This window comes from Lampetra fluviatilis, chromosome 47 (genome assembly GCF_964198595.1).
Source record: "Lampetra fluviatilis chromosome 47, kcLamFluv1.1, whole genome shotgun sequence".
NCBI lineage: Eukaryota > Metazoa > Chordata > Hyperoartia > Petromyzontiformes > Petromyzontidae > Lampetra > Lampetra fluviatilis.
The window spans coordinates 8,165,304-8,185,038 of NC_136321.1; the positions used below are offsets into that span (position 1 = coordinate 8,165,304).

Below are 19,735 nucleotides of genomic sequence, written 5' to 3' on the forward strand. Positions count from 1 at the left end.
GCGTCGTCGGGGCTGGCTGAGAAGAGGGATTCTGGTTCGGTTGAATGACGGCCGTTGGGAAATGAAATCCTAAACCGATGAAGAAAAACAGGTCTGCTGGCCGAGGAGGTTCGTACGCCGCCAGCGGCTACACATCCTGCTTGGAGCAAGCCTGGGCAGATCACGTCGCGTGAAGCATTCTCACGAGCCGGCGCCGAAGTTCATAGAAGGGGTGGGGGGGGGTGAAACGTGTAAGGCGTCCTAAGTAACTGTCCGTCGGCGGATAGTATTGCTGCGTGTTTTCTGTGCTCACCACAGGAGAGAGGGAGGGAGGGCGAGGGGGAGACCCTGTGTCGGATGCCACCACGCCCTGAAAGCAAGCTGGTAATGCCTGCCCAGCGAGCGAGCCTCCGGAGAGGGACGGACACCATCGCCGCCCTCTCCAGCGCAAGCTCGCGACGTGGAGACTTTGTACTGGCGCTGCTCTCGGGTTAGATCTTCAAAAACAACGAGTGGCATTGTGGGAGGATGAGTGGCATTGTGTCTGACGGGCATACGCGGCAAGCGAGGGAGCACGTCGAATAGGAGGCTAGTTTCGCAAGCGGTAGAGTGTTGGACGTGGATGTTAATCTTCCCCCTCACCATGAACTCACGGTACACGTACAGCCCTTTGTCAATCAGCTGCGCAGAGATGTTAACTACCTCGCCTGGTATGCAGGAGGTCATGAGATCGATCGCAACCCTGAAGCTGTATATTTGGAGTTTTCACGTTCTCCCCGTGGTCGCGTGGATTTTCCCTCCGGGTCCTCCGGTTTTTCCCTCCACATTTAGAATCAACATCACGTGTTCAGAGTCTTTGGCTGCGATACATTTGCACATGATAAGCCACTTCGTTGAGCTATCATCTGTGGCTAGATCACTTCTGATAAGTGAGTTTGTCGTTTGGGTCGTGGGCATAATTTAACCATACTTCACCCTTTCCCGGTCAGTGCGGATTGATGAAAGTGGGAGGCGTAAATGCGGCAGCGTCGTTCGACTGCTCTCTGCTGCTGCCCACGGCGTGACACGACCATCACCCCCCCAGCTTATGATTCTTTGAAACGTCGTGTTTTCAAGGGAAGCAATGAAACCACGTCACAGGAGGATCTATGAGCCGATGGACTGCTACTCTGCACTGCCTGGGGCTTGTCGTCTTGACGGTACCAGAGTCGGGGAAAAATAAAGCACTTGTCACTTCCTTCTGCACTCATAAACAACCCCATAGGATGGTCAGTCGCCTGAACACACATGCAACTACAGCCGGGCTCTCCAATTGTGTGGTTCATTTCTCTACTGATTAATTATCCCTTCGATTGATTATATCCCTTCGATTGATTACATCCCTTCGATTGATTATTTCCCTTCGATTGATTATTTCCCTTTGATTGATGGGTCGAGAAACTACTCAATGGAGAGCAAGAACACAGTGGGGAGAACAAAAAAACCTGTCATCTCTGCTCCCACACGTGCCGCTGGACGGGCGGTGACAGACAAGACTCGGCGATGTCATTGGTGTCTCGTCGGCCGCGTCACGCCGGGGAGTGGCTTCTCAGGGGTTTCCGGTCTTCGTGTGTGTCAGGAGGTGGGGGGCGGCTCCCGTCGTCACAGGGGGTCCAACGCAATCGACCACGACGACGAAGGCAGCCGATTACAATTCACGTCCGGCTCAATCGATGCAATCGGGAGATGGGCACGGCAGTCGAGCGAGTGCGACACGCAGCGTCCGTCGCAAAATGAAATGGGGCGAGGAAGCCCGGGGTGCGCGTTGGAACGCCGGCGAGCGACCGTGCAACGGCATGGAGGAAGCGGCCATCATGCGGTACGGAGCGCGGACTGTGATGGCGGGAGCGGAGGGAGGCGGTGGTGGGGATGGGGGGGGGGCGCGGAGGTCAGGGAAGGGAGGACGGATGCCGGCGGTGGACTTACCGCGACGAGACGTTTTGGGCATGGTTTGCATGCCGACGGGCAGACCCACGACGCTCATGCGGTTCACCAAGTTTGCCACGTTGCCGGTCTTCTCGCCGTGCCGGGTCAGCGTGCCCTCCTTCTTGCCGCTGTCCTCCCTCTTGAGTTCCTGTTCGGGGAAGCGTCGCACGCGGACACGGGGACACACGCAACGCACACGTTAACATCACCGTCACCATTATATGTTGTACGTAGCCAAACAACAACCGTGCTAATCGGAGGTGCGGGTGGGAGGGAAAGGACAACAAACTCAATGCAAAAAGCATTTAATAATGCAACAAAACACACGTGATGAATAAATAAAATAAAGAATAAGCACCACCAGCATGCGTCTTTGTCTAATATTATACATAATCCCACCATGCAAATTCTCGCGTAAAGAAATATTGTTTTTCATTTACATATACAGGACACGACCTGGGACTTCCTTTCGGTACACATTTATGACCAAGTCCAGCAGTTATGATATGTTAGCTGTGGCCGGGGCGGAAATCAAACTCAGCTTACCGGGTTTGTGGTGCGACGTGCTAACCACTACGCCAGCGCTCCCCCCCACAAATGGAGACAGAAAAAAAAACCCATAGACGAGCACATACACAACAAAAACAAAGATCTCCTGGATAGCATTAACATACTTTTCGAGCAAGTGCTGTTAGCGAGTACCTATGAAGGCCGGCACGGCACACGAGGCGGTGGGTGGCCAACACCACGCTGATGTTTACACACCACACCAGGTACTCATTTGAGGTCGAGTCGACCTAGGGGAGACCCAAAACCGATTCAGATAATTGTCACTGGTGTTGGCCATGAGCGGGAATCGAACTTGGGTCGCCTGGTTCGTAGCGCAGCAAGTTCACAAAGACACACATCACATGCGAACACGCACATATGGACAAACTGACCCACACTCGCACAGATAAATGCCACACACAAATAATAAATGTATTTTTTCACGTACAGATCCACACTGGCGCACACGCCAACACACTCACACATACGCCCATGCATATTTAAGAAGAATATCTCAAGATGACCTCGAAATTCCTCCGCAGCCTCACTGAGCGGGGTATAATATTTGGCCGCTCGACATGCAAAGAGCAGCATGGGCACTGTACACCCTCGCCGCTCTCCGCTATAAATCCCCTCCAGATTATTCGTATTATTTTTTTCTCTGCTGAAAGCAAGCACAGGGAGAGGTGTGTCATCATCGCTGCATCACCGTGGCATCAATTTCGCGTCTGCGACCTCTGACTGCGAGTATCGCCGCGCCACTTACTCCTTTGACAATTTCTTGATTTTGTCTCAAGAAGGGCCTTCATGTGCTCCCCCCCATCCCCCAAAAGGCACATGGCAGGACGGAACACACTGTGCTTGGCGCATCTTGAGCTCCCTTCGCAGCTTCGTACAGGGGTTACTGGCTATGCCCCTCCGGGCAGGGATGCAACAATTTGTATGCACGTCGCCTTTATCGATTTATAAAGGCTCACGCCACGGTGGCGAGGTGTTAACTACATGGTCCGGTATGCAGGAGGTCGTGGGTTTGATCCCGACCCTGAGGCCAAAATATTTCGAGTGTGTGTGTTTCTCTCCCGAGAAGGGTCGCATGCATTTTTCTCCGGCTATTACCTCCACATTTAACATCAACATGCTGCAATAAATGTCCATGTGATAAGCCACTTCGTTGAGCTATCGTTTGTGGCCAGGTCACTTCTGAAGAAGAGCCGTAAAGCTCAGTGGGCCTTAGCTGGTAAAATTATCTCCGCATTTAGAAGCATGCAGTTCGAGTATGTGGCTGATCTCCATTCCCACGTGATAAGCCACCAAGTTGAGCTATCGTTTGTGGCCAGGTCACTTCTGAAGAAGAGCTACATAGCTCAGTGGGCCTTTCCTAGTAAATAAAAAAAATAGTTTATAGTTTGGTTTGACAAATAAAAGGAAGCATGCGTGTGATGGGGAGTGGTCGTCAAGTAGATTAGCTCGCTACAGTGTGGGTTGGCGAAGGTGGGGGGGGGGGCACGGTCTGGTTCAGATATCACTTGCCACTGATATTAGCCATGGCCGGGAATCAAACTCAGGTCGCCAGGTTCATAGTTCAGTGCCACTATTCCACCCAATTCCACTTTGGCATGTGTTTTCTCATGTGGGAGGGCAGTGGAATTTCCAAAAACAACCCACAAGTACAAGGGGATAACACAAATATCTTCCATACTGTGTTAACAGACTGTTGGGGCAAGTGCTGTTAGCGAGCACCACCTATGAAGGCCGGCACAGCACACGAGGGGGTGGGTGGCCAGCACCATGCCCAGCCGCCTTTGTCTCCCTCGTGGTAATGTTTATTACACGGAACCAAGCTTTAATTTGAGGCCGAGTCGACCAAGGGGGAGGGTCAGGACCAGTTCAGATAATCATTACCGATGTTGGCAGTAAGAAGCAATCGACCTCGGGTTGCCGGGTTCGTAGTACAGCGCGCCAACCGCTACACCACCTCTCCTCACAAGAAGGGTCCACATGGACAAGGTTAATGCAAATGCTGTACTGACATCCCCTAGCCGCATGACAGACCAGTCGGTTTGGCTGGTCACCCCGTGGTGCCCTTATAAAACTCAACGTTTAACCTACTCACGCCGGCTTGTGCCCGCCCTCACAGTCGGGCATATTTGCGGAATACACCACGCCGCCGTTGTCCCTGGCCATTGACCGAGCAACCCAACGTTCCTACCAGCTCCCTCCGCAGGAATGTGTTGCAGTGGCGACCTGGACACACATGATAGCTCACAGAAGTTGCTTAACTTGTGGAAATGAATAGTTGCAGTCATAAAATCAGCATGTTTCTCATATACGTAAATGTCATCATGAGCCATTGTATATCCACTGCTGGGTGAAAGCAGCTTCATGCTGTGGCCATCTCTCACAACACTGCCATCTCTCGGATTAAGAGCAGCCTCACAAATTCTAAACACTCGCCGACAAATGCAACCGGGCTAACGTTAACTTAAACAACCGCCACCATGATAAATAAGCAGAGTTCCCGTCAACAAATCTGCACTGCTTGACACTTTAAGGATATGGTGTTCTCGAAACCTTTCTTGTTCCAACTTAAAACATACAGAACACGGCTTAAACGAGTAGATTTATTTACACGAGCGTGCAGCCGTTTGCCGAATGAAGGCCTCCACATGCTGCTGCAGATAGTCGGGATTGTTTGACCGGACTTCAACAACCATCATGGTCAGTGGTGGCTTGGTGAAGTGGGGCGTGGGGCCCAGCGTCGACTATCGCTCGCCAACGATGTCCAGCAGTGGCCAGGAATCGAACTCAAGGTCGCGGGGTTCACGCGGTGCAGCACACCGACCACACCACCGCATATCTCGAGCAAGACGCGCCAAGTACGTTGTCGGTGACATCTATTCATTCATATTCTTGGTTCTTTCGGTAAAGTCACGTAGAAGGGAAACAATAAAATAATAAAAGGAAAAAACAATAAAATTCTCACGACGTTTCGACTGCAACACAAGTAATCATCATCAGGTGTGAAATTCACAGCATTGATTGCTTGTGTGGCAGTCGAAACGTCGTGAGAATTGTATTGTTTTTTCCTTTTATTATTATATTATTTCCCTTCTACGTGACTTTACCGAAAGAACCAAGAATACGCATCCCTGCAGTCACGAAAGCTTTAAATCAAAATCTATTCATTCTTTCGTTTCATCCTCCCACATTCCCAGCATAAACCCCCATCTGGCCGTTCATCTGGCCAGCATAAATATTTTGTTTTCTCGCACAGCGAGCACTTTTTTTAACACGTGGCGGAGGGCGGCGCAGACACAAGGTAAGGCGCGTTCCAAGTCGCGTTACATAAAGAAACACCGCACATCGCCGCCGCCACCGCCACTACATTAGCCTGGCTGACGGGAGAGCCAACACGGACACACCCAAGCCGTCTGCCAACAGGACAAACAGGTTATGGTACCGACACTCAGGGCTCTTACCTAACCCCCCACAGTAAGTGGGGTCTTGGTGCAGTTTATGGCGTGAAGTGGGGGGGGGGCTTTGGAATGGACTCGATAGGAGAGAATGCGTGAGTGTGTGTCCCTTGCGTGTGTTTTCCCATGCGTGTGTGTGAGTGTGTAAACGCCACTCCGTGTCACGCCAGCAGTCAGTGACCAATGAAGGGACGCTTCCCTCCGGTTAGAGAAAACCCAGCGACAATTAATTACTGGGAGAGAGAGAAAAACAAGCCACCAAGAAGTCCAGCACCAAGAGATATGGGAACAGCAATTTTCTCACAAAGCGCCAATGTAATCGTGAGCCATTATCTATTCTAGATTTGAAGCTTTCGTGACTACAAGGATTCATATTCTTAGGTTTTTTCGGTAAAGTCACGTAGGTAAAAAAGTAAAATTAATAAAAGAAAAAATAATTATATAATCATTCCTTTTTATTTTCCTTTTATTAATTTTAAAATTAATAAAAGTAAAATAAAATAATATATAACTATTTTATTTTACTTTTATTAATTTAAAATTTTTACCTACGTGACTTTACCGAAAAAACCTAAGAATATGAAGCCATTATCTAGCCACTGCTGTATTAAAGCAGCCCCCGCGCTCCTGCCATCTCTCAAGCAACCTTGCCGTCTATCGTCACTTAATTGGTACATCTTGATGCTCACAACCAAGATAGAAACCAAACACCAACCCACGGTTAGAACAGTTGTGACGTCTACGTTGTCCGCTTTTTCCATGAATAAGCGTGCATCACCCATGGCTCTGGCACAGGTACAAAAGCATTGTCTCATATCTCTGGGTTTGGCCCACCTAATTATTTTCTATTAATAAGTAACAGAAAAAAAACACAATTGCATTCAAATCAAGACTTCCCTGGTATTATTAGCATATAGGTGGGTACATTTCCATTTTCCTTTAACGGAATTGTTGAGAACTCCTTAACCCATAATCTGATCTGTGGTACATAATCTGAACTTGTGGTATTTTCACAGCGGCATCCTGATTATAGCTGCCTAGTATTGGAATAAATTTACGAGCTGTGATTTCTGCACGGTTTTTTTTTCACAGCAGCGTGTTAACTAGAGCCGTCAATGATTGGCTGGATTTTTAGTCACATGCTTGGCCTGTTTCTCCTTCCTCATTCTCTGCACCCTTATGGTGTTAATTAGAAACAAGTTTTTTTTACGAGACTAACACTTTTATCCTGGCGTTGAGCAAGACGTGACGGCCAGTGGTCCGAGACTCACGGTGGAGTGTATGTAAGTGTGTGTGTTCAACTTCTTTCGCACTAACCGTGCTCATCGGAGTGGTGGCAGCCAAAGCATGAAATGAGCACCCAAGAGGTCAATCGCGCACCCAAGAGGTCAATCCACTCCTCCTCCTCCTCGAGACGTTGCAGGTGCTGGGTCGATTGTTATCGCGGTAGTGGAGCGTTTAGCGCTACGCTGCGCTACAAACCCGGCCACCCGAGTTCGATTCCCGATCACGGCCAACACCACTGCCGGTTATCTGAACCGGTCATGGGCTTCCCCTAGGTCGACTCAGCCTCAAATGAGTACCTGGTGTGGTGTGCAAACATCGCTACTGGGGAGACAAAGGCGGTCAGGCATGGTGTTGGCCACCCACCCCCTCGTGTGCCGTGCCGGCCTTCATAGGTGCTACTCGCTAACAGCACTTGCCCCAACAGTCTGTTCAGGTAATCCGGGGGATCTGTCGCTTTTTGTTTATCTCGCAGGACCAGGAGATGGCTGCAGATTTGGGAGGCTTTCATCCAGCCCATCCTGCTACTGCTACGCCCTGTCCCCCGGCCTCCAGCTACTAACATGCCAACCCCAACGCCCATCACTACCCCTATCACTACGCCAACCCCTATCACTACCCCTAGCTCCATCACTACCCCTATCACTACCCATACCGCCACCACGTCACCCCAACCACAACCCCTATCACGACACCCCTATACCTACTCTGCCTGCCCCTCAGCTACTGCCAGGCCCCACTCCCACCTCTCCTAATGGTCACCACAACGACACCACCACCACTTTCAATCACCACACTCTCTTTATTTCAACCACTATCCTCTTATGTACAATTGTTGTAAAGCGTCTTGGAACAAAGGTGCTATATCTATTTAAAAAAAAACATGAGATGACTGATGACGAATAAGCATTTATTAAAAAAAATAAACACCAGTTAGTTATATGAACAAGTGGATGTTGCTTTGGTGTAATGGGCGAATTCACTGGAAATGAGGTCACCGGTTCAGTTTCTCGGCAGAGTAGTTGCGAAAATGGTGTTGAGTTTATTAAAATACTCCCACCGCTAGCCAGCCAGCAGAGTCAATGGTTGCACCAGTTACTCCATCGGTAGGTCGTGTATGGTGGGGCAAAGTGTGGGTAACTCCCGCCTCTACAAAAATGTCCTCCAGAGTGGCTCTCGACCGCTCCCTCTAGCGGGAGGCATGTCCATCCCAGAAATCGCCGGGCGGCAGATTTGAACAAAAGGAGTGAACACCTTGTGAAGGAAGAGCTTCGCAGCTCACCGCATTTCTCCAGGACAAATGAAGATTCCGATTTCTGTGATAACTGTGAGCCTGAGACAGGGCCGTGGAATCTGAGGGCCGTGGGCGGATTAACTGTAAGAGGCACACAGTGGGCATGGGAACGCGCACTGAGTCATGGGACGAGAGAGAGAGAGAGAGCACGCACAGCTGATAAGCCAGCCAGCCAGCCATGCTAAAGTGTGCTTCTTTCACTTGGGTCACAAAGACACACTGTACTTCCACTGCTTTCAAAATATTTTTTTTTTTATAATTATCGACATTCTTTACTTTGTCCAGTTGTTATTTTGAGGTCCTTTTTTCGTAGTTTCGCGAGAGCAGTCATTGCTTTTTTTGCTGTTGTTGTTGTTACGATCAGCTATGACGTAGGTATGGTTACACGAATGCTCATCAACAGTGGTATTTGGGGGAAAAAAGCAGGAATCGCCGTACAATGGAACGCAAAAAAAGCCACGCTAGCTGAAGATAACAAGAAAAGCGATGCGAATACGAAGACAAACCCTATCAGCGGCAATTCCCTCAATTCTAGATTTGAAGCTCAATTGATACAGTAAATTTAGCTGTGACGGAACCACCTGATGACGGAGACTTGTGTTGCCTCCGAAACGTCGTGATTTATTATTTTATTTCAATTATTATTTCTATTATTTTTATTATTTCTTTTTTACCTACGTGACTTTACCGAAAAAACCGAAGAGTAATTTCCTCAATAGCAGGAGTCTGGGTGATGCAGGGACATGCCTTGTATGCCCAATCCCTGTAACTGTTATGAGCACATGTGAGGCCTAGGTTTGTATCCCTGGCTCCTATTGGCGATTCAACTGGGCTCTGACGTGTAGCAGCAAGGCGAGTTTCAGCCTCTGCCATTAATTAATTCCCACAAAAAAGTATGGAACATCACCATCATCATCAGCCATGAACAATCCACTTGTAGATAAATGTATCCCCGAAGCCAATACCGCCATCTCTTACATTTTAAACGCACACTGCAAAATAATAACAATATAAAGCTCCTTGTGAATTCACTGGTGGATGATGGCCTCACCACGCAGTGCCGGTCACGTGTGTTGTTTGTATTTTACGGTGCTGGTCATTACGAGCTGATAAGGCACCACGGTGGCGAGATGTTAACTACCTCGCCCGGTATGCAGCGGCTCTTGGGTTTGATCCGAACCCCGATGCCTGTATATTTGGAGTTTAGGCATTCTCTCTGTGGTCGTGTGGATGTTTTTTTCCGGGTCCTCCGGTTTTTCCCTCCACATTTAGAATCATGCGTTCAGATTATTTGGCTGCTATAAATTCTCCGCGTGAAAAAAAACGCTTCGTTGAGCTCTCAATTGTGGCCACGTCGCTTCTGAAAAACAGCCACAAAGCTCAGTGGACCCTACCTGGTAAAATATAAATAGTTTTTTTGTAGTAAATAAAGGCAGGTAGAATAATAAGCAACACCACTGCAACACTTGAGTACTATAAAAAAAAGTGTCCACAATGTGTTGTTTACAGCGTTAACGCTAGTGGAGCCTGTTTGCAAAGTCGCCGCTGCTTCGAAGAAATGTTGTGTACGTGGGCGGCGGCAGCGGCAAAGAGTGCGGACCACTTTCCTGGCATTGTGGTGCCAAACCTCGCAATTAGCCGGCGACGCGTGTGGAATGCCTTCCCGAGTCTTCAGCCGGACTCATTGATTTATCTCTGTTTGTTCCCGCTGCCAGTGACGGGGGATCACAGCGATGTTCTCGCATCCTCCCCTCCCTGGCAATGGAGGCCTCATCGGCAGCGTTGGCAAATGCGACCACCGAAGCGACGCAATTTAGATGTTACGATTTCAAATATGACATAGAGAGTCCGGAAAAAGGATTGCACACATTGGAGAACAAACGCTAATCGGGGATGCCGTAATGGCTTCGGGAATTTAAGCGGGACCCGGGCAGGATGTATACCTCGCTAGAAGGAATGAGTGCGGATGGAGAAGACTGGCGACAAAATCGCCGCCAAAGGAGAGATTGCAAGGAAGAGGACGTCCACCATGGAGATGGAAGAATGAGGTCAGTTTTCTCGCACAGGACAGCGATGGATTGTGAGATTGCAGAAGCATAAAAGGATGACGATCGGGAGGGAAGGCATTCATCAAAACAGTGGATAATAGACCGCAGGTAACGGTACGCTCGGTTTTATAAAGAGTCTTCATACGAACGCGTCTTAATACAGACAGTGCGTACGTCCAGCACGCGTGATCGCGTACCAGGCGAGAAACAACTCTCTAACGTGCACAAGAGGGAAACGACTAACTCCTTGAAAAGAAAGCATTCTCTCCCCTACTGGCTTACAGCGCTGAACTCAAATTGCATCCGCCCTGCAGAAGTCAAAGTTTCCCCAGACGTGACGATATTTACCCCCGGCTGCTGCTGCCTTGGCTGAAGAAACACCGGCAGTCAATAAAAATAATGTGGTCAAGTTCTGCCTCGCTGGATGATTTCCAAAAATAAATCTCCGTTCCCCGCGTGGCCAGGACATCCCCGTAACGTGATACATGTGGCAACGTGGAGGCTTGTCTGCGGCGCGGGAGAGCTTTCAAAGAAAATAATTTTTGCTTAAGAAATTCTGACGCTCGACTAAGAGGGATTCGCGTAACCAAAGCAACGAGCTGTGATTTAACGTTTCTGCGGCAGTCGGTAAAATAACTAACTTTATGGATGTGACCCTTGGGTCTATAATAACATCATTGGAAAATCGATGGAGTCAAGGAACGTTCGCAGGCGCGGGGCGTTTCAAACCGCAGAAAACAGAGTACGGCGTCTCTAAATAATTTAAATTAACATTAAGGAAATCGAAATTCGTTCACACTTCTTAACACTGTACATGAAACTTTACTGCTAATTAAAATATGTAAATTTTTACGCGTTGGTTTAATAATGTAAAAGGGTATCTAACATAATTAAACTATTCTTTCATTTTACCAAAACCCTTCGTAATTCTAAGTATTTCGAAGCTTTCGTGACTGCAGGAATTACTCTTTGGATCTTTCGGTAAAGTCACGTAGAAAGAAATACAATAAAATAATAGAATACGACGTTTCGATTGCAACACAAGCAACCATCAACAGGTACAAATGAATGATAGAAAAACACAGTAAACTTGGAAATAGAATGTAATACAACACAGAGTCGGCCAACACAACAGTCAACACGCCACCTGGTTGATTACGTTCTTCCAAAGATTGCAAAATTTGAGAGAGAGACAAAACACAGACACGGAGACACACAGACAGACACACAAGCAGAGAGAGAGACACGCATAGGCACACAGAAAGACGTCTATTAACTTCTAATTTAGCAATCTTTTGAAGAACGTAATCAACCAGACTATGCGTTAACTGTGTGCTAACCGACTCTGTGTTGAATTGCATTACACTTCAAAATTTTACTAAATTTGCTTTCTACCGTGTAACGCTCCGTGCTTGTTTGTTTAGAAGTGCAGTGTCCAGCTCGTCCGTTCCCTATGGGCAGGAATTCTTCACAACTCCCCCTCTGCCCCACCCTTCTCTCTCTATTTAAGGCCTCGACACAGAGACGTCTTTCTGTGTGCCTATGTGTGTCTCTCTCTGTTTGTCTCTGTGTGAGTCTCTCTCTGCTTGTGTGTCTGTCTGTGTATCTCCGTGTCTGTGTTTTGTCTCTCTCTTAAATTTAGCAATCTTTGGAAAAACGTAATCAACCAGGTAGGGTGTTGACTGTTGTGTTGGCCGACTCCCTGTGTTGCATTGCATTCTATTTCCAAGTTTACTATTTTTGGTTTCTCATTCGTTTGTACCTAATGATGGTTGCTTGTGTTGCAATCGAAACGTCGTATTCTATTATTATTTAATTTAATTTATTTCTACGTGACTTTACCGAAAGAACCAAAGAGTAATTCTGAGCATATAAAAAAAAAAGGTTAAACCAAGACAAATCCATAACAATTCATTTTATTCTGAAAACACTGCAACTCTGACGCACACCCACCAACCAACGCTGGACACGAAGCTCACGGCATTTCCACCGAGGTTGTTGGTGAAACTACCTCAAATCTAGATCGAAACTACCTATTGAAATCGGTATAGAACACAAAGGTGTGTGGTGTGGCCGCCACCATGCCACCATCACACTGCACCGGCTACTCATTGAATGCCGAGCCAACCTAATGGAGACCCAGAACGGTCCAGATATCACTTTCCTACCGATGTGATCCATGTTTGGGGAAACAAACCCAGGTAGTAATGTGCCACGACTCGCCACCACGCACGCAAACCGCTCTACATTGCGAAACACACGAGCCAATAAACCATGCGCCACCATTCCCCACCACACCCACGAAAACCTCTCTGCGTTACGAAATGCTGGGAGCCCACAAAAACCACTTTGCCGACGACTACGTAGGTGCGTGCCACTTGGGTTCCACCGCATGCTGCTGGGCACAATGCGAGTCGTTCGTCACGATGGTCGCACAACACGCAGCGTGAAAACACGACGAGTGCGGTTAGAGAGTAGCACCTATGAAAGGCAGGAACATGGCACATCAGCTGGTGGGTGGCCAGCACCACGACCGCCCAAACTTTGTTACCCAAGTGGCGATGTTTATACACCGCACCAGGTACGGGGCCATCCACTCTGTACGTACGCATGGAGGGGGGAGGGGGGAGGGGGGGTTAACCGAAACACGTACGCTTGTGTATGGGGGGTCTACTGACAATGTTCGTACGCATAGGAAACGGAGGGGGGGTGGGGGGGTGAAGCCTCGATAATAATTTGTCTACATTGGCCTTCAAATGAGTTAGATAGTCCGGCGGTGGACTATCTGTTTGCTTAGACATGTTAATATTATTAATCCTTGATGGTTTCTGCTTGGATTAAATATCGGCCATTCTATAGGATTCTGGGGGGGGGGGGGGGTGCGTCAGGTGTACGTACGCAGGTGGGGGAGGGGGTGTAAAAAGTCCGCGTGCGTACAGGGAGGGGGGGAGGGGTCAAGTTGACAGATGTTTGCGTACCCCCACAATGGATGGGCCCTACTTACATTTGAGGCTAGGTCGTGCACAAAAAGACAAAAGCAAAGATCCCCCGTATAGCCTTAACAGACTGTTGGAGAAAGTGCTGTTAGCGAGCAGCACCTACGAAGGCCGGAACGGCGCAGAAGGAGATAGGTGGCCAGCACCACGCCCGTCCGAACTTTGTCACCCCAGTGGCGATGTTTACACACCGCACCAGGTACTCATTTGAGGCCCCGGTGGGGCACACACACAAACCCTCTCTAAATCGGCTGAACACGGCTTCACTCACCTTCATATCGCTCGCTCCGTTTTCACTCATGTCTGCTGCGACGAGGCGGCGTTGGCGGAAAACTACAGCCACAGCGGCGGAACGGCCGGACGCTCAAACGTCCGAGCGCCACCTCAGATTCGAGCGGCCCGGGCTAGCGTCGGAAACCTCACGAGCAAACGCCCAGAGATAAGGGCCCTCTCCCAGAGAACGAGGGCTCCGGTGACATTCCCTTCCCGCCTCGCGGGCGCTTGCACTCCACGGGAAAGGCGGGGGAACCAGTCTGTCGGCAGCAGCGGCGGCGGCGGGAATGAGGAAGGGTGGAGTGTCGAGCGAGCTGCGTGGAGCCAGGCAGTCACGAGCGTTCGACGGCCAAAGGTGGGTTTTTTTTAATTTATGTGAATGAGTCACATGGGCTGATAGAAAACCGTGGCAGCGGTCGTCGGATTTTGTCGTTTGTTGGCAGTTGGAGCAATCGGCCGATGATAACGGCGAGTTTCGCCCATCACATCTCTCGTCCAACGTCACAACGTGGAAAAACAGAGGTGAAACTTTTTTCTCCCCCCAACCCGACCTTATTTGTTTTTTTCCGAATGGTCGATGGTGGGTAGAGCAATGCATTACTCAGAGGAATGGTTAGTCCAGTCTCTACATGCTGCCATGGTACAATGACGAGCACGCTAGACTTGCAAGACAGAGGTCGTCGGTTCAATCACCCGTATGTGGGTCTGTACGTTGAACTTCTTTCACACCATACGCAGTAAACCGTGCGAATCGGAGGTGCGGGACATCGCGGCGGTCGAAGACAAAATCGTGGACGTTTCTTAAATGCCCCTGGCTTGAGTCCATCCCAGCAGTACTAATTGGTACACCCACGGGTCAAAGAGGCTGGTCGCGTATGGAGGGGTAACGCGCGAGTACTCCCACCTCTTCTAAGATGTCTGACCAGTGAAGAAAGCTCGGAGCAAAACCACCCTCTTAGAGCCGTGGTTTTTAACCTGGGGTGCACGCATCCCCTGGGGGTGTGAGATGCCCTTTCTGGGGGTGCGAGACACGGCCAGATGTTTTTAATAGGTAAATCATCCAAACACAAATTAAGCACGGGCACGTAAGTACAGCTACTTTGTTTCATCAAACCTATGTATTTATTAATCTCCATATATATAAAAGGCAAAGTTGTGATTATGTGTGTCTGTTCAAAATGTTTAGCGTACTTCCCGACATGCAACAAACTTGAAATTTGCGATGTGTGTACTTTCCAGACTGTACACCATGCAAAAATTATAAAAATACACTTTTGTGTGTTTTTTTTGGGGGGGAGGGGAGGGGGAGCTCAATAATGCATAAATGTTTTGCTCGGCAAGTGAGCTGTGACGTCAAATCTGTCACGTGACCCGCGCATGTGGAGGCGTAACGCATTGTAGTGTAGTTGTTAGCGCGCCGCGCTACGAACCCAGCGACCCGAGTTCGATTCCCGCTCACGGCCACCACCAGTGACAATTATTTGAACCAGTCCTGGGCCTCCCTTTGATCGACTCAGCCTCAAACGAGTAACTGGTGGGGTGTGTGAACATCGCCACTAGGGAGACAAAGGCGGCCGGGCGTGGTGAATCCAAGTCCCGGGCGAAGCCGGGTAGTAAAGCTAGTATTTTACTTTTTTTTATCGATTGAGAAGCAATGGGGTGCAAAGTCTGCAGTAAAGGTTAAGAACCACTGCACTCGAGGCAATCTTTAGAATGCTCTCAAGCGGAGGGCTTTAAACCACCAGCAGCAGGAGGCACGAGACAAAACACGCGCAGGCACCGTCACCTTTACGTTGGAGGGGCGCTTGGGGAGTGCCGAGGAATTGGGCTTCGCCCCACGGGTCCAGTTTATTTCCAGAAGGGGAACAAAGGACGGGTTGCATTGTGGGTCCGCCAAAGCGGTGGAGTCACTACATTTGTTTCAAAAGCCCTTCGCGAGATCAAACCGGAGTGACGCGTGGGGGTTACTGGAATAGCGACGTCTGGTATGCGACGGACTAACATTACCGTGGCAGGCGCAAATTAACGGATCCCAAGATAACAAATAAATTGTGCGATTAAAAGAGATAAAACAAAATGTGCTCATTTACTTCACCAACCAGGGCTTCCCAAAGACCAAAATAAATTTCCGAAACTTTCTCTAAACGATGAGAGACTCATCGGAGACCAAGGTCCATGCAGGATGAAAACAAATATACGATTGATGAAAATAATAAAAAATACACGTCAACGCTGATTTGGAGACTGCAAAAGGCACGATTGTGACGACTGCACCAGTCCTGCCACCGTGCCCTGCATGTCACGCGACTTACCGAGCGGATACCACACACATCCTGACTGCGAGTAGAAATTGTGGCCAAGTTATCTGAGTCAGCAGCAGCAGCAGAACAATGAAAGGGACATGGACAGAAAGTTAAAGACCTGCACCCCCCCGACAACCCTCCTGCCTCATACAGTAAGACCGCTCGCACCGCCCGCGTACGAACGCCAGCGATGTCACACGTCTGGTGACGTCATGCCTCACTCGCCCGCCTGCCCGGTGAGTGCCAGCACCTTGACAAAGTTGTCGGGAAAGACGCCGCGACGGCCGTGCAGGTCGCCCTCCCACCAGCCTCCGCTGTCCTTGCGCACGGCGGTGACGATGTCGCCCACGTGCAGGGTCAGCTCGTCATCCGCCTGGGCCTCGTAGTCGAACTCCACCAGCACCTCAACTGCGGGGATCGTACGCACGCGCACGCACACACACACACACAAAGATCCCACATGTAGCCTTAACGGACCAAATGCTGTTAGCGAGCACCTACGAAGGCTGAAACGGCGCACGAGGGGTGGGTGGTCAGCACCACACAGGCTGCCTTTACCAAGAAGATGAATCCCTGCAGTCACGAAAGCTTTAAATCGAAAAATGGTATACAGGAGTTTGTGGGTTCGATCCCGATCCTGGCACCTGTATATTTGGAGTTTGAATGCTTTCCCCGTGGTCACGTGGATTTTTCTTTGGGTCAAGTTTTTCCCTTCACATTTAAAAACACGCGTTTAGAGTGTTCGGCTGCTTGTAATTTTTGGACGCGATAAGCCACTTCGTTGAGCTATCACTCGTGCCCAGGTCACTTCTGAAAAAGAGCTGCTTAGCTCAGTGGGCCTTACCTGGTAAAATAAAAAATGCAGGTTTTTAGTTTAGTAAGCCCTGTGTACACACGAGGTGGGGTTGGTAGCAAGCGCCAAGTGTGGTCAGTTTGTATACCCATTGCTTATTCAGTATGTATCCGGTACGCCAGGAATTCATTGTGGCCAAGATAATTTACAGGGAGAAAGATGCTTAGGATTGGATATTAGATGACGTGCCGTTGGTGGTCACGGACGTCGATTGAACCCGTATATCTATGGCATTGAATTGCAGCATGCTGACCACCATACCGCCACTGCTCTGGAACACACACACAAGTGCTTGTAAGCACAGTGCTGCATGTACAGGCAGTGGCAATATTATCGAGGCTAAACCTCGAACCTGGGCTCGTGTGCAAGTATATGTCAATGCAGTACATTGAATACACCGCCCTAAAATACATAAAGTATTTATCGCGTTATAAGCATGTGAGTGTGCATGCTTACAAAGACCCCCGCATAAAACCTACACAGACAACAGCGTCAAATGCTGTTAGGGACCGCATCAGGTAATAATTAAGGCTGTTGTTACCCAAGGGAGGCCCGCGACGGTTTAGATAAAACTCATCACTGATGTTCGCTTTGACCGGGTATCGAACACAGGCCACCTGGTTCATCGCGGAGTTAGCTAGCCAATGACACCACCACCAGGGGTGAGCAACCATGAAAAGTGCCTTAAAACACATTCCTGCGGAGGGAGCTGGTAGGAACGTTGGGTTGCTCGGTCAATGGCCAGGGTCAACGGCGGCGTGGTGTATTCCGCAAATATGCCCGACTGAGGGCGGGCACAAGCCGGCGTGAGTAGGTTAACCGTTGAGTTTTATAAGGGCACCACGGGGTGACCAGCCCCTCCCCACCCAGCCCCACCCTCCCTACCCAGCCCCTCCCTGCCCGACGGACGGACACAATAATCCCCTGTGGGCTGGTGGAACCAGTGGGTTCCTACCAGTATGACTCGAGTACCTCTAGTGCAGTGCGCAAACATCACCACTGGGGAGACAAAGGAACCCCCCCCCCCCGGACGTGGTGCTGGCCACACCACTCTGGTCATTTGCCATGCCGGCCTTCAGTTTCATGTATTAGGTATAGCCCTGTGAGCCATGCGGCTCTTGACTCGGGTGCAACCGCAACAAACAAAAACATGAACAAAGGTTCCCATAATGAACAAAGAACATCTTAACAGATGCTCGCAAACAGCACTTGACCCGACACTTGACCCAACAGTCTACTCTCAGATCCGGAGGGTGGGTGGGTGGTGATCGGATGTTTTGTGTCGTTTCTAAATTTTATTTACGTGCAGTCGTTGCCTGCACCGCTAACACCGAATATAAAGCAATGGAGGAGGTGCAAACCATTCAACAGTTTACAAATTTCGAAATTCTCATAAACAAAGATCCCAATGAGCAACAAACCAACAAAGAGAACAAACACTCCCCCACAATGAGAACAAGCAGTGCGTGCAAGCTGACACAGGTTCACATGAACAAGTGTCACCACGCTGATGAAAAACCTCTCTCTGCAGCATGCAGCCCACAGCTTGAGATATGTCGGTTAAATATAAACCACAGGGCTGTGTGGTGGTGGTGGTAGGGCAGCTTCGTAGGCAGAAAAAGTCTGGGGCAAACCGCACCTCACCCAGGGCAGGTATGGAAGGTTTCGGGGGGGGGCACAAGTATTTGTGTCATGGTTGTTAGCGTATTTAGCCTGTGCAACAAACAGTTTGCAATAAGCCGGTGGATTTATTTCTAAGACTGCAACCGGGGAACATTTTCGTCTTCGGCATCAGCAGCCATGGTCCATTCACTTTCGGATGAATGCCTCCCCCCACAAGCCATTGCCATCTCTCAGAAGCCCTGCAATATTAACGATCCATCTAGCAGCACCTGCGCATGAGCTGAGATCATCGCTCCTTATCTGAGGAGGGGGGAGCTTTCAGTTATTTTGATTTCAGACCTGGATATATAAATAAAACTTGACTTGACCATCATCCATTCTAGCGAAGTGTCCTGCCTAAAACCCTATTTATTTCTCAAATCAACACAATTTCCAGCTTGCATTAGTTCTCTAATCCATGCGTTCCTCTTTCTTGCTCCAATGTGAATCCAAGCATGCATTTCTCCATGCTTTTCGCAATTCTCAGATTTTGTACCATTTTATTCCTCAACGTGTCTGATGCATGTCTTAACAGACGATACTGCAGTCTTTGCGCGCATTGAAATAGCTGCTTTTCAAAAATGGCAAACAGTGCAAAGCTTGGACATTTATTGAAGGTAAACGGAGATCAAAAAAACAATAAAAGTGGTTTACGTAGGGATTATTAACAACGCTTCGTCTACTGCTGATATAATGCTATGACCATTTGACATCACTGGGAGGTGCAGCCAGTCATCTGCATGTGTAATATTCTAAATAGCAAACCAGCCACTAATGTTCTATCAAAAGCTCTGTGTAGTTACATGAATCTTACTTTCTTGGTGAAGAGCCGGGCTCGAAAGAACACTAACCTGGTGGAAGATCTTTGATTCAAAGTCATAAATAAAGATCCTATAGCAGAGGTGTGGATCATGCAGCCACAAGGTCACATGACGTGACCTCCCACAAAAGGGCTGCTCAGGTCAACAGCCACAGACTCTTTACAAAAAATGAAACCCTTATCAGAAGAGGAAACACATACGGTAGATATTTTTTTCAATTCATAATTTCACCACC

The 19,735-nt window shown here is 49.0% G+C and overlaps 1 protein-coding gene across 4 annotated transcripts in view; it reads right to left on the reverse strand.

The window, feature by feature from the left end:
* SH3KBP1 (SH3 domain containing kinase binding protein 1) overlaps nucleotides 1-19,735 on the reverse strand; it is a 72,231-nt gene that overhangs the window by 39,955 nt on the left and 12,541 nt on the right. For all 4 annotated transcript variants that reach the window (XM_078877352.1, XM_078877353.1, XM_078877351.1 and 1 more), the window contains exons 2-3: nucleotides 16,415-16,572; nucleotides 1,945-2,092 (exon numbers count right to left, since the gene is read on the reverse strand). In XM_078877352.1, coding sequence (XP_078733478.1) covers nucleotides 1,945-2,092; nucleotides 16,415-16,572 — 306 coding nt within the window. The remainder of the gene's footprint in view (nucleotides 1-1,944; nucleotides 2,093-16,414; nucleotides 16,573-19,735) is intronic.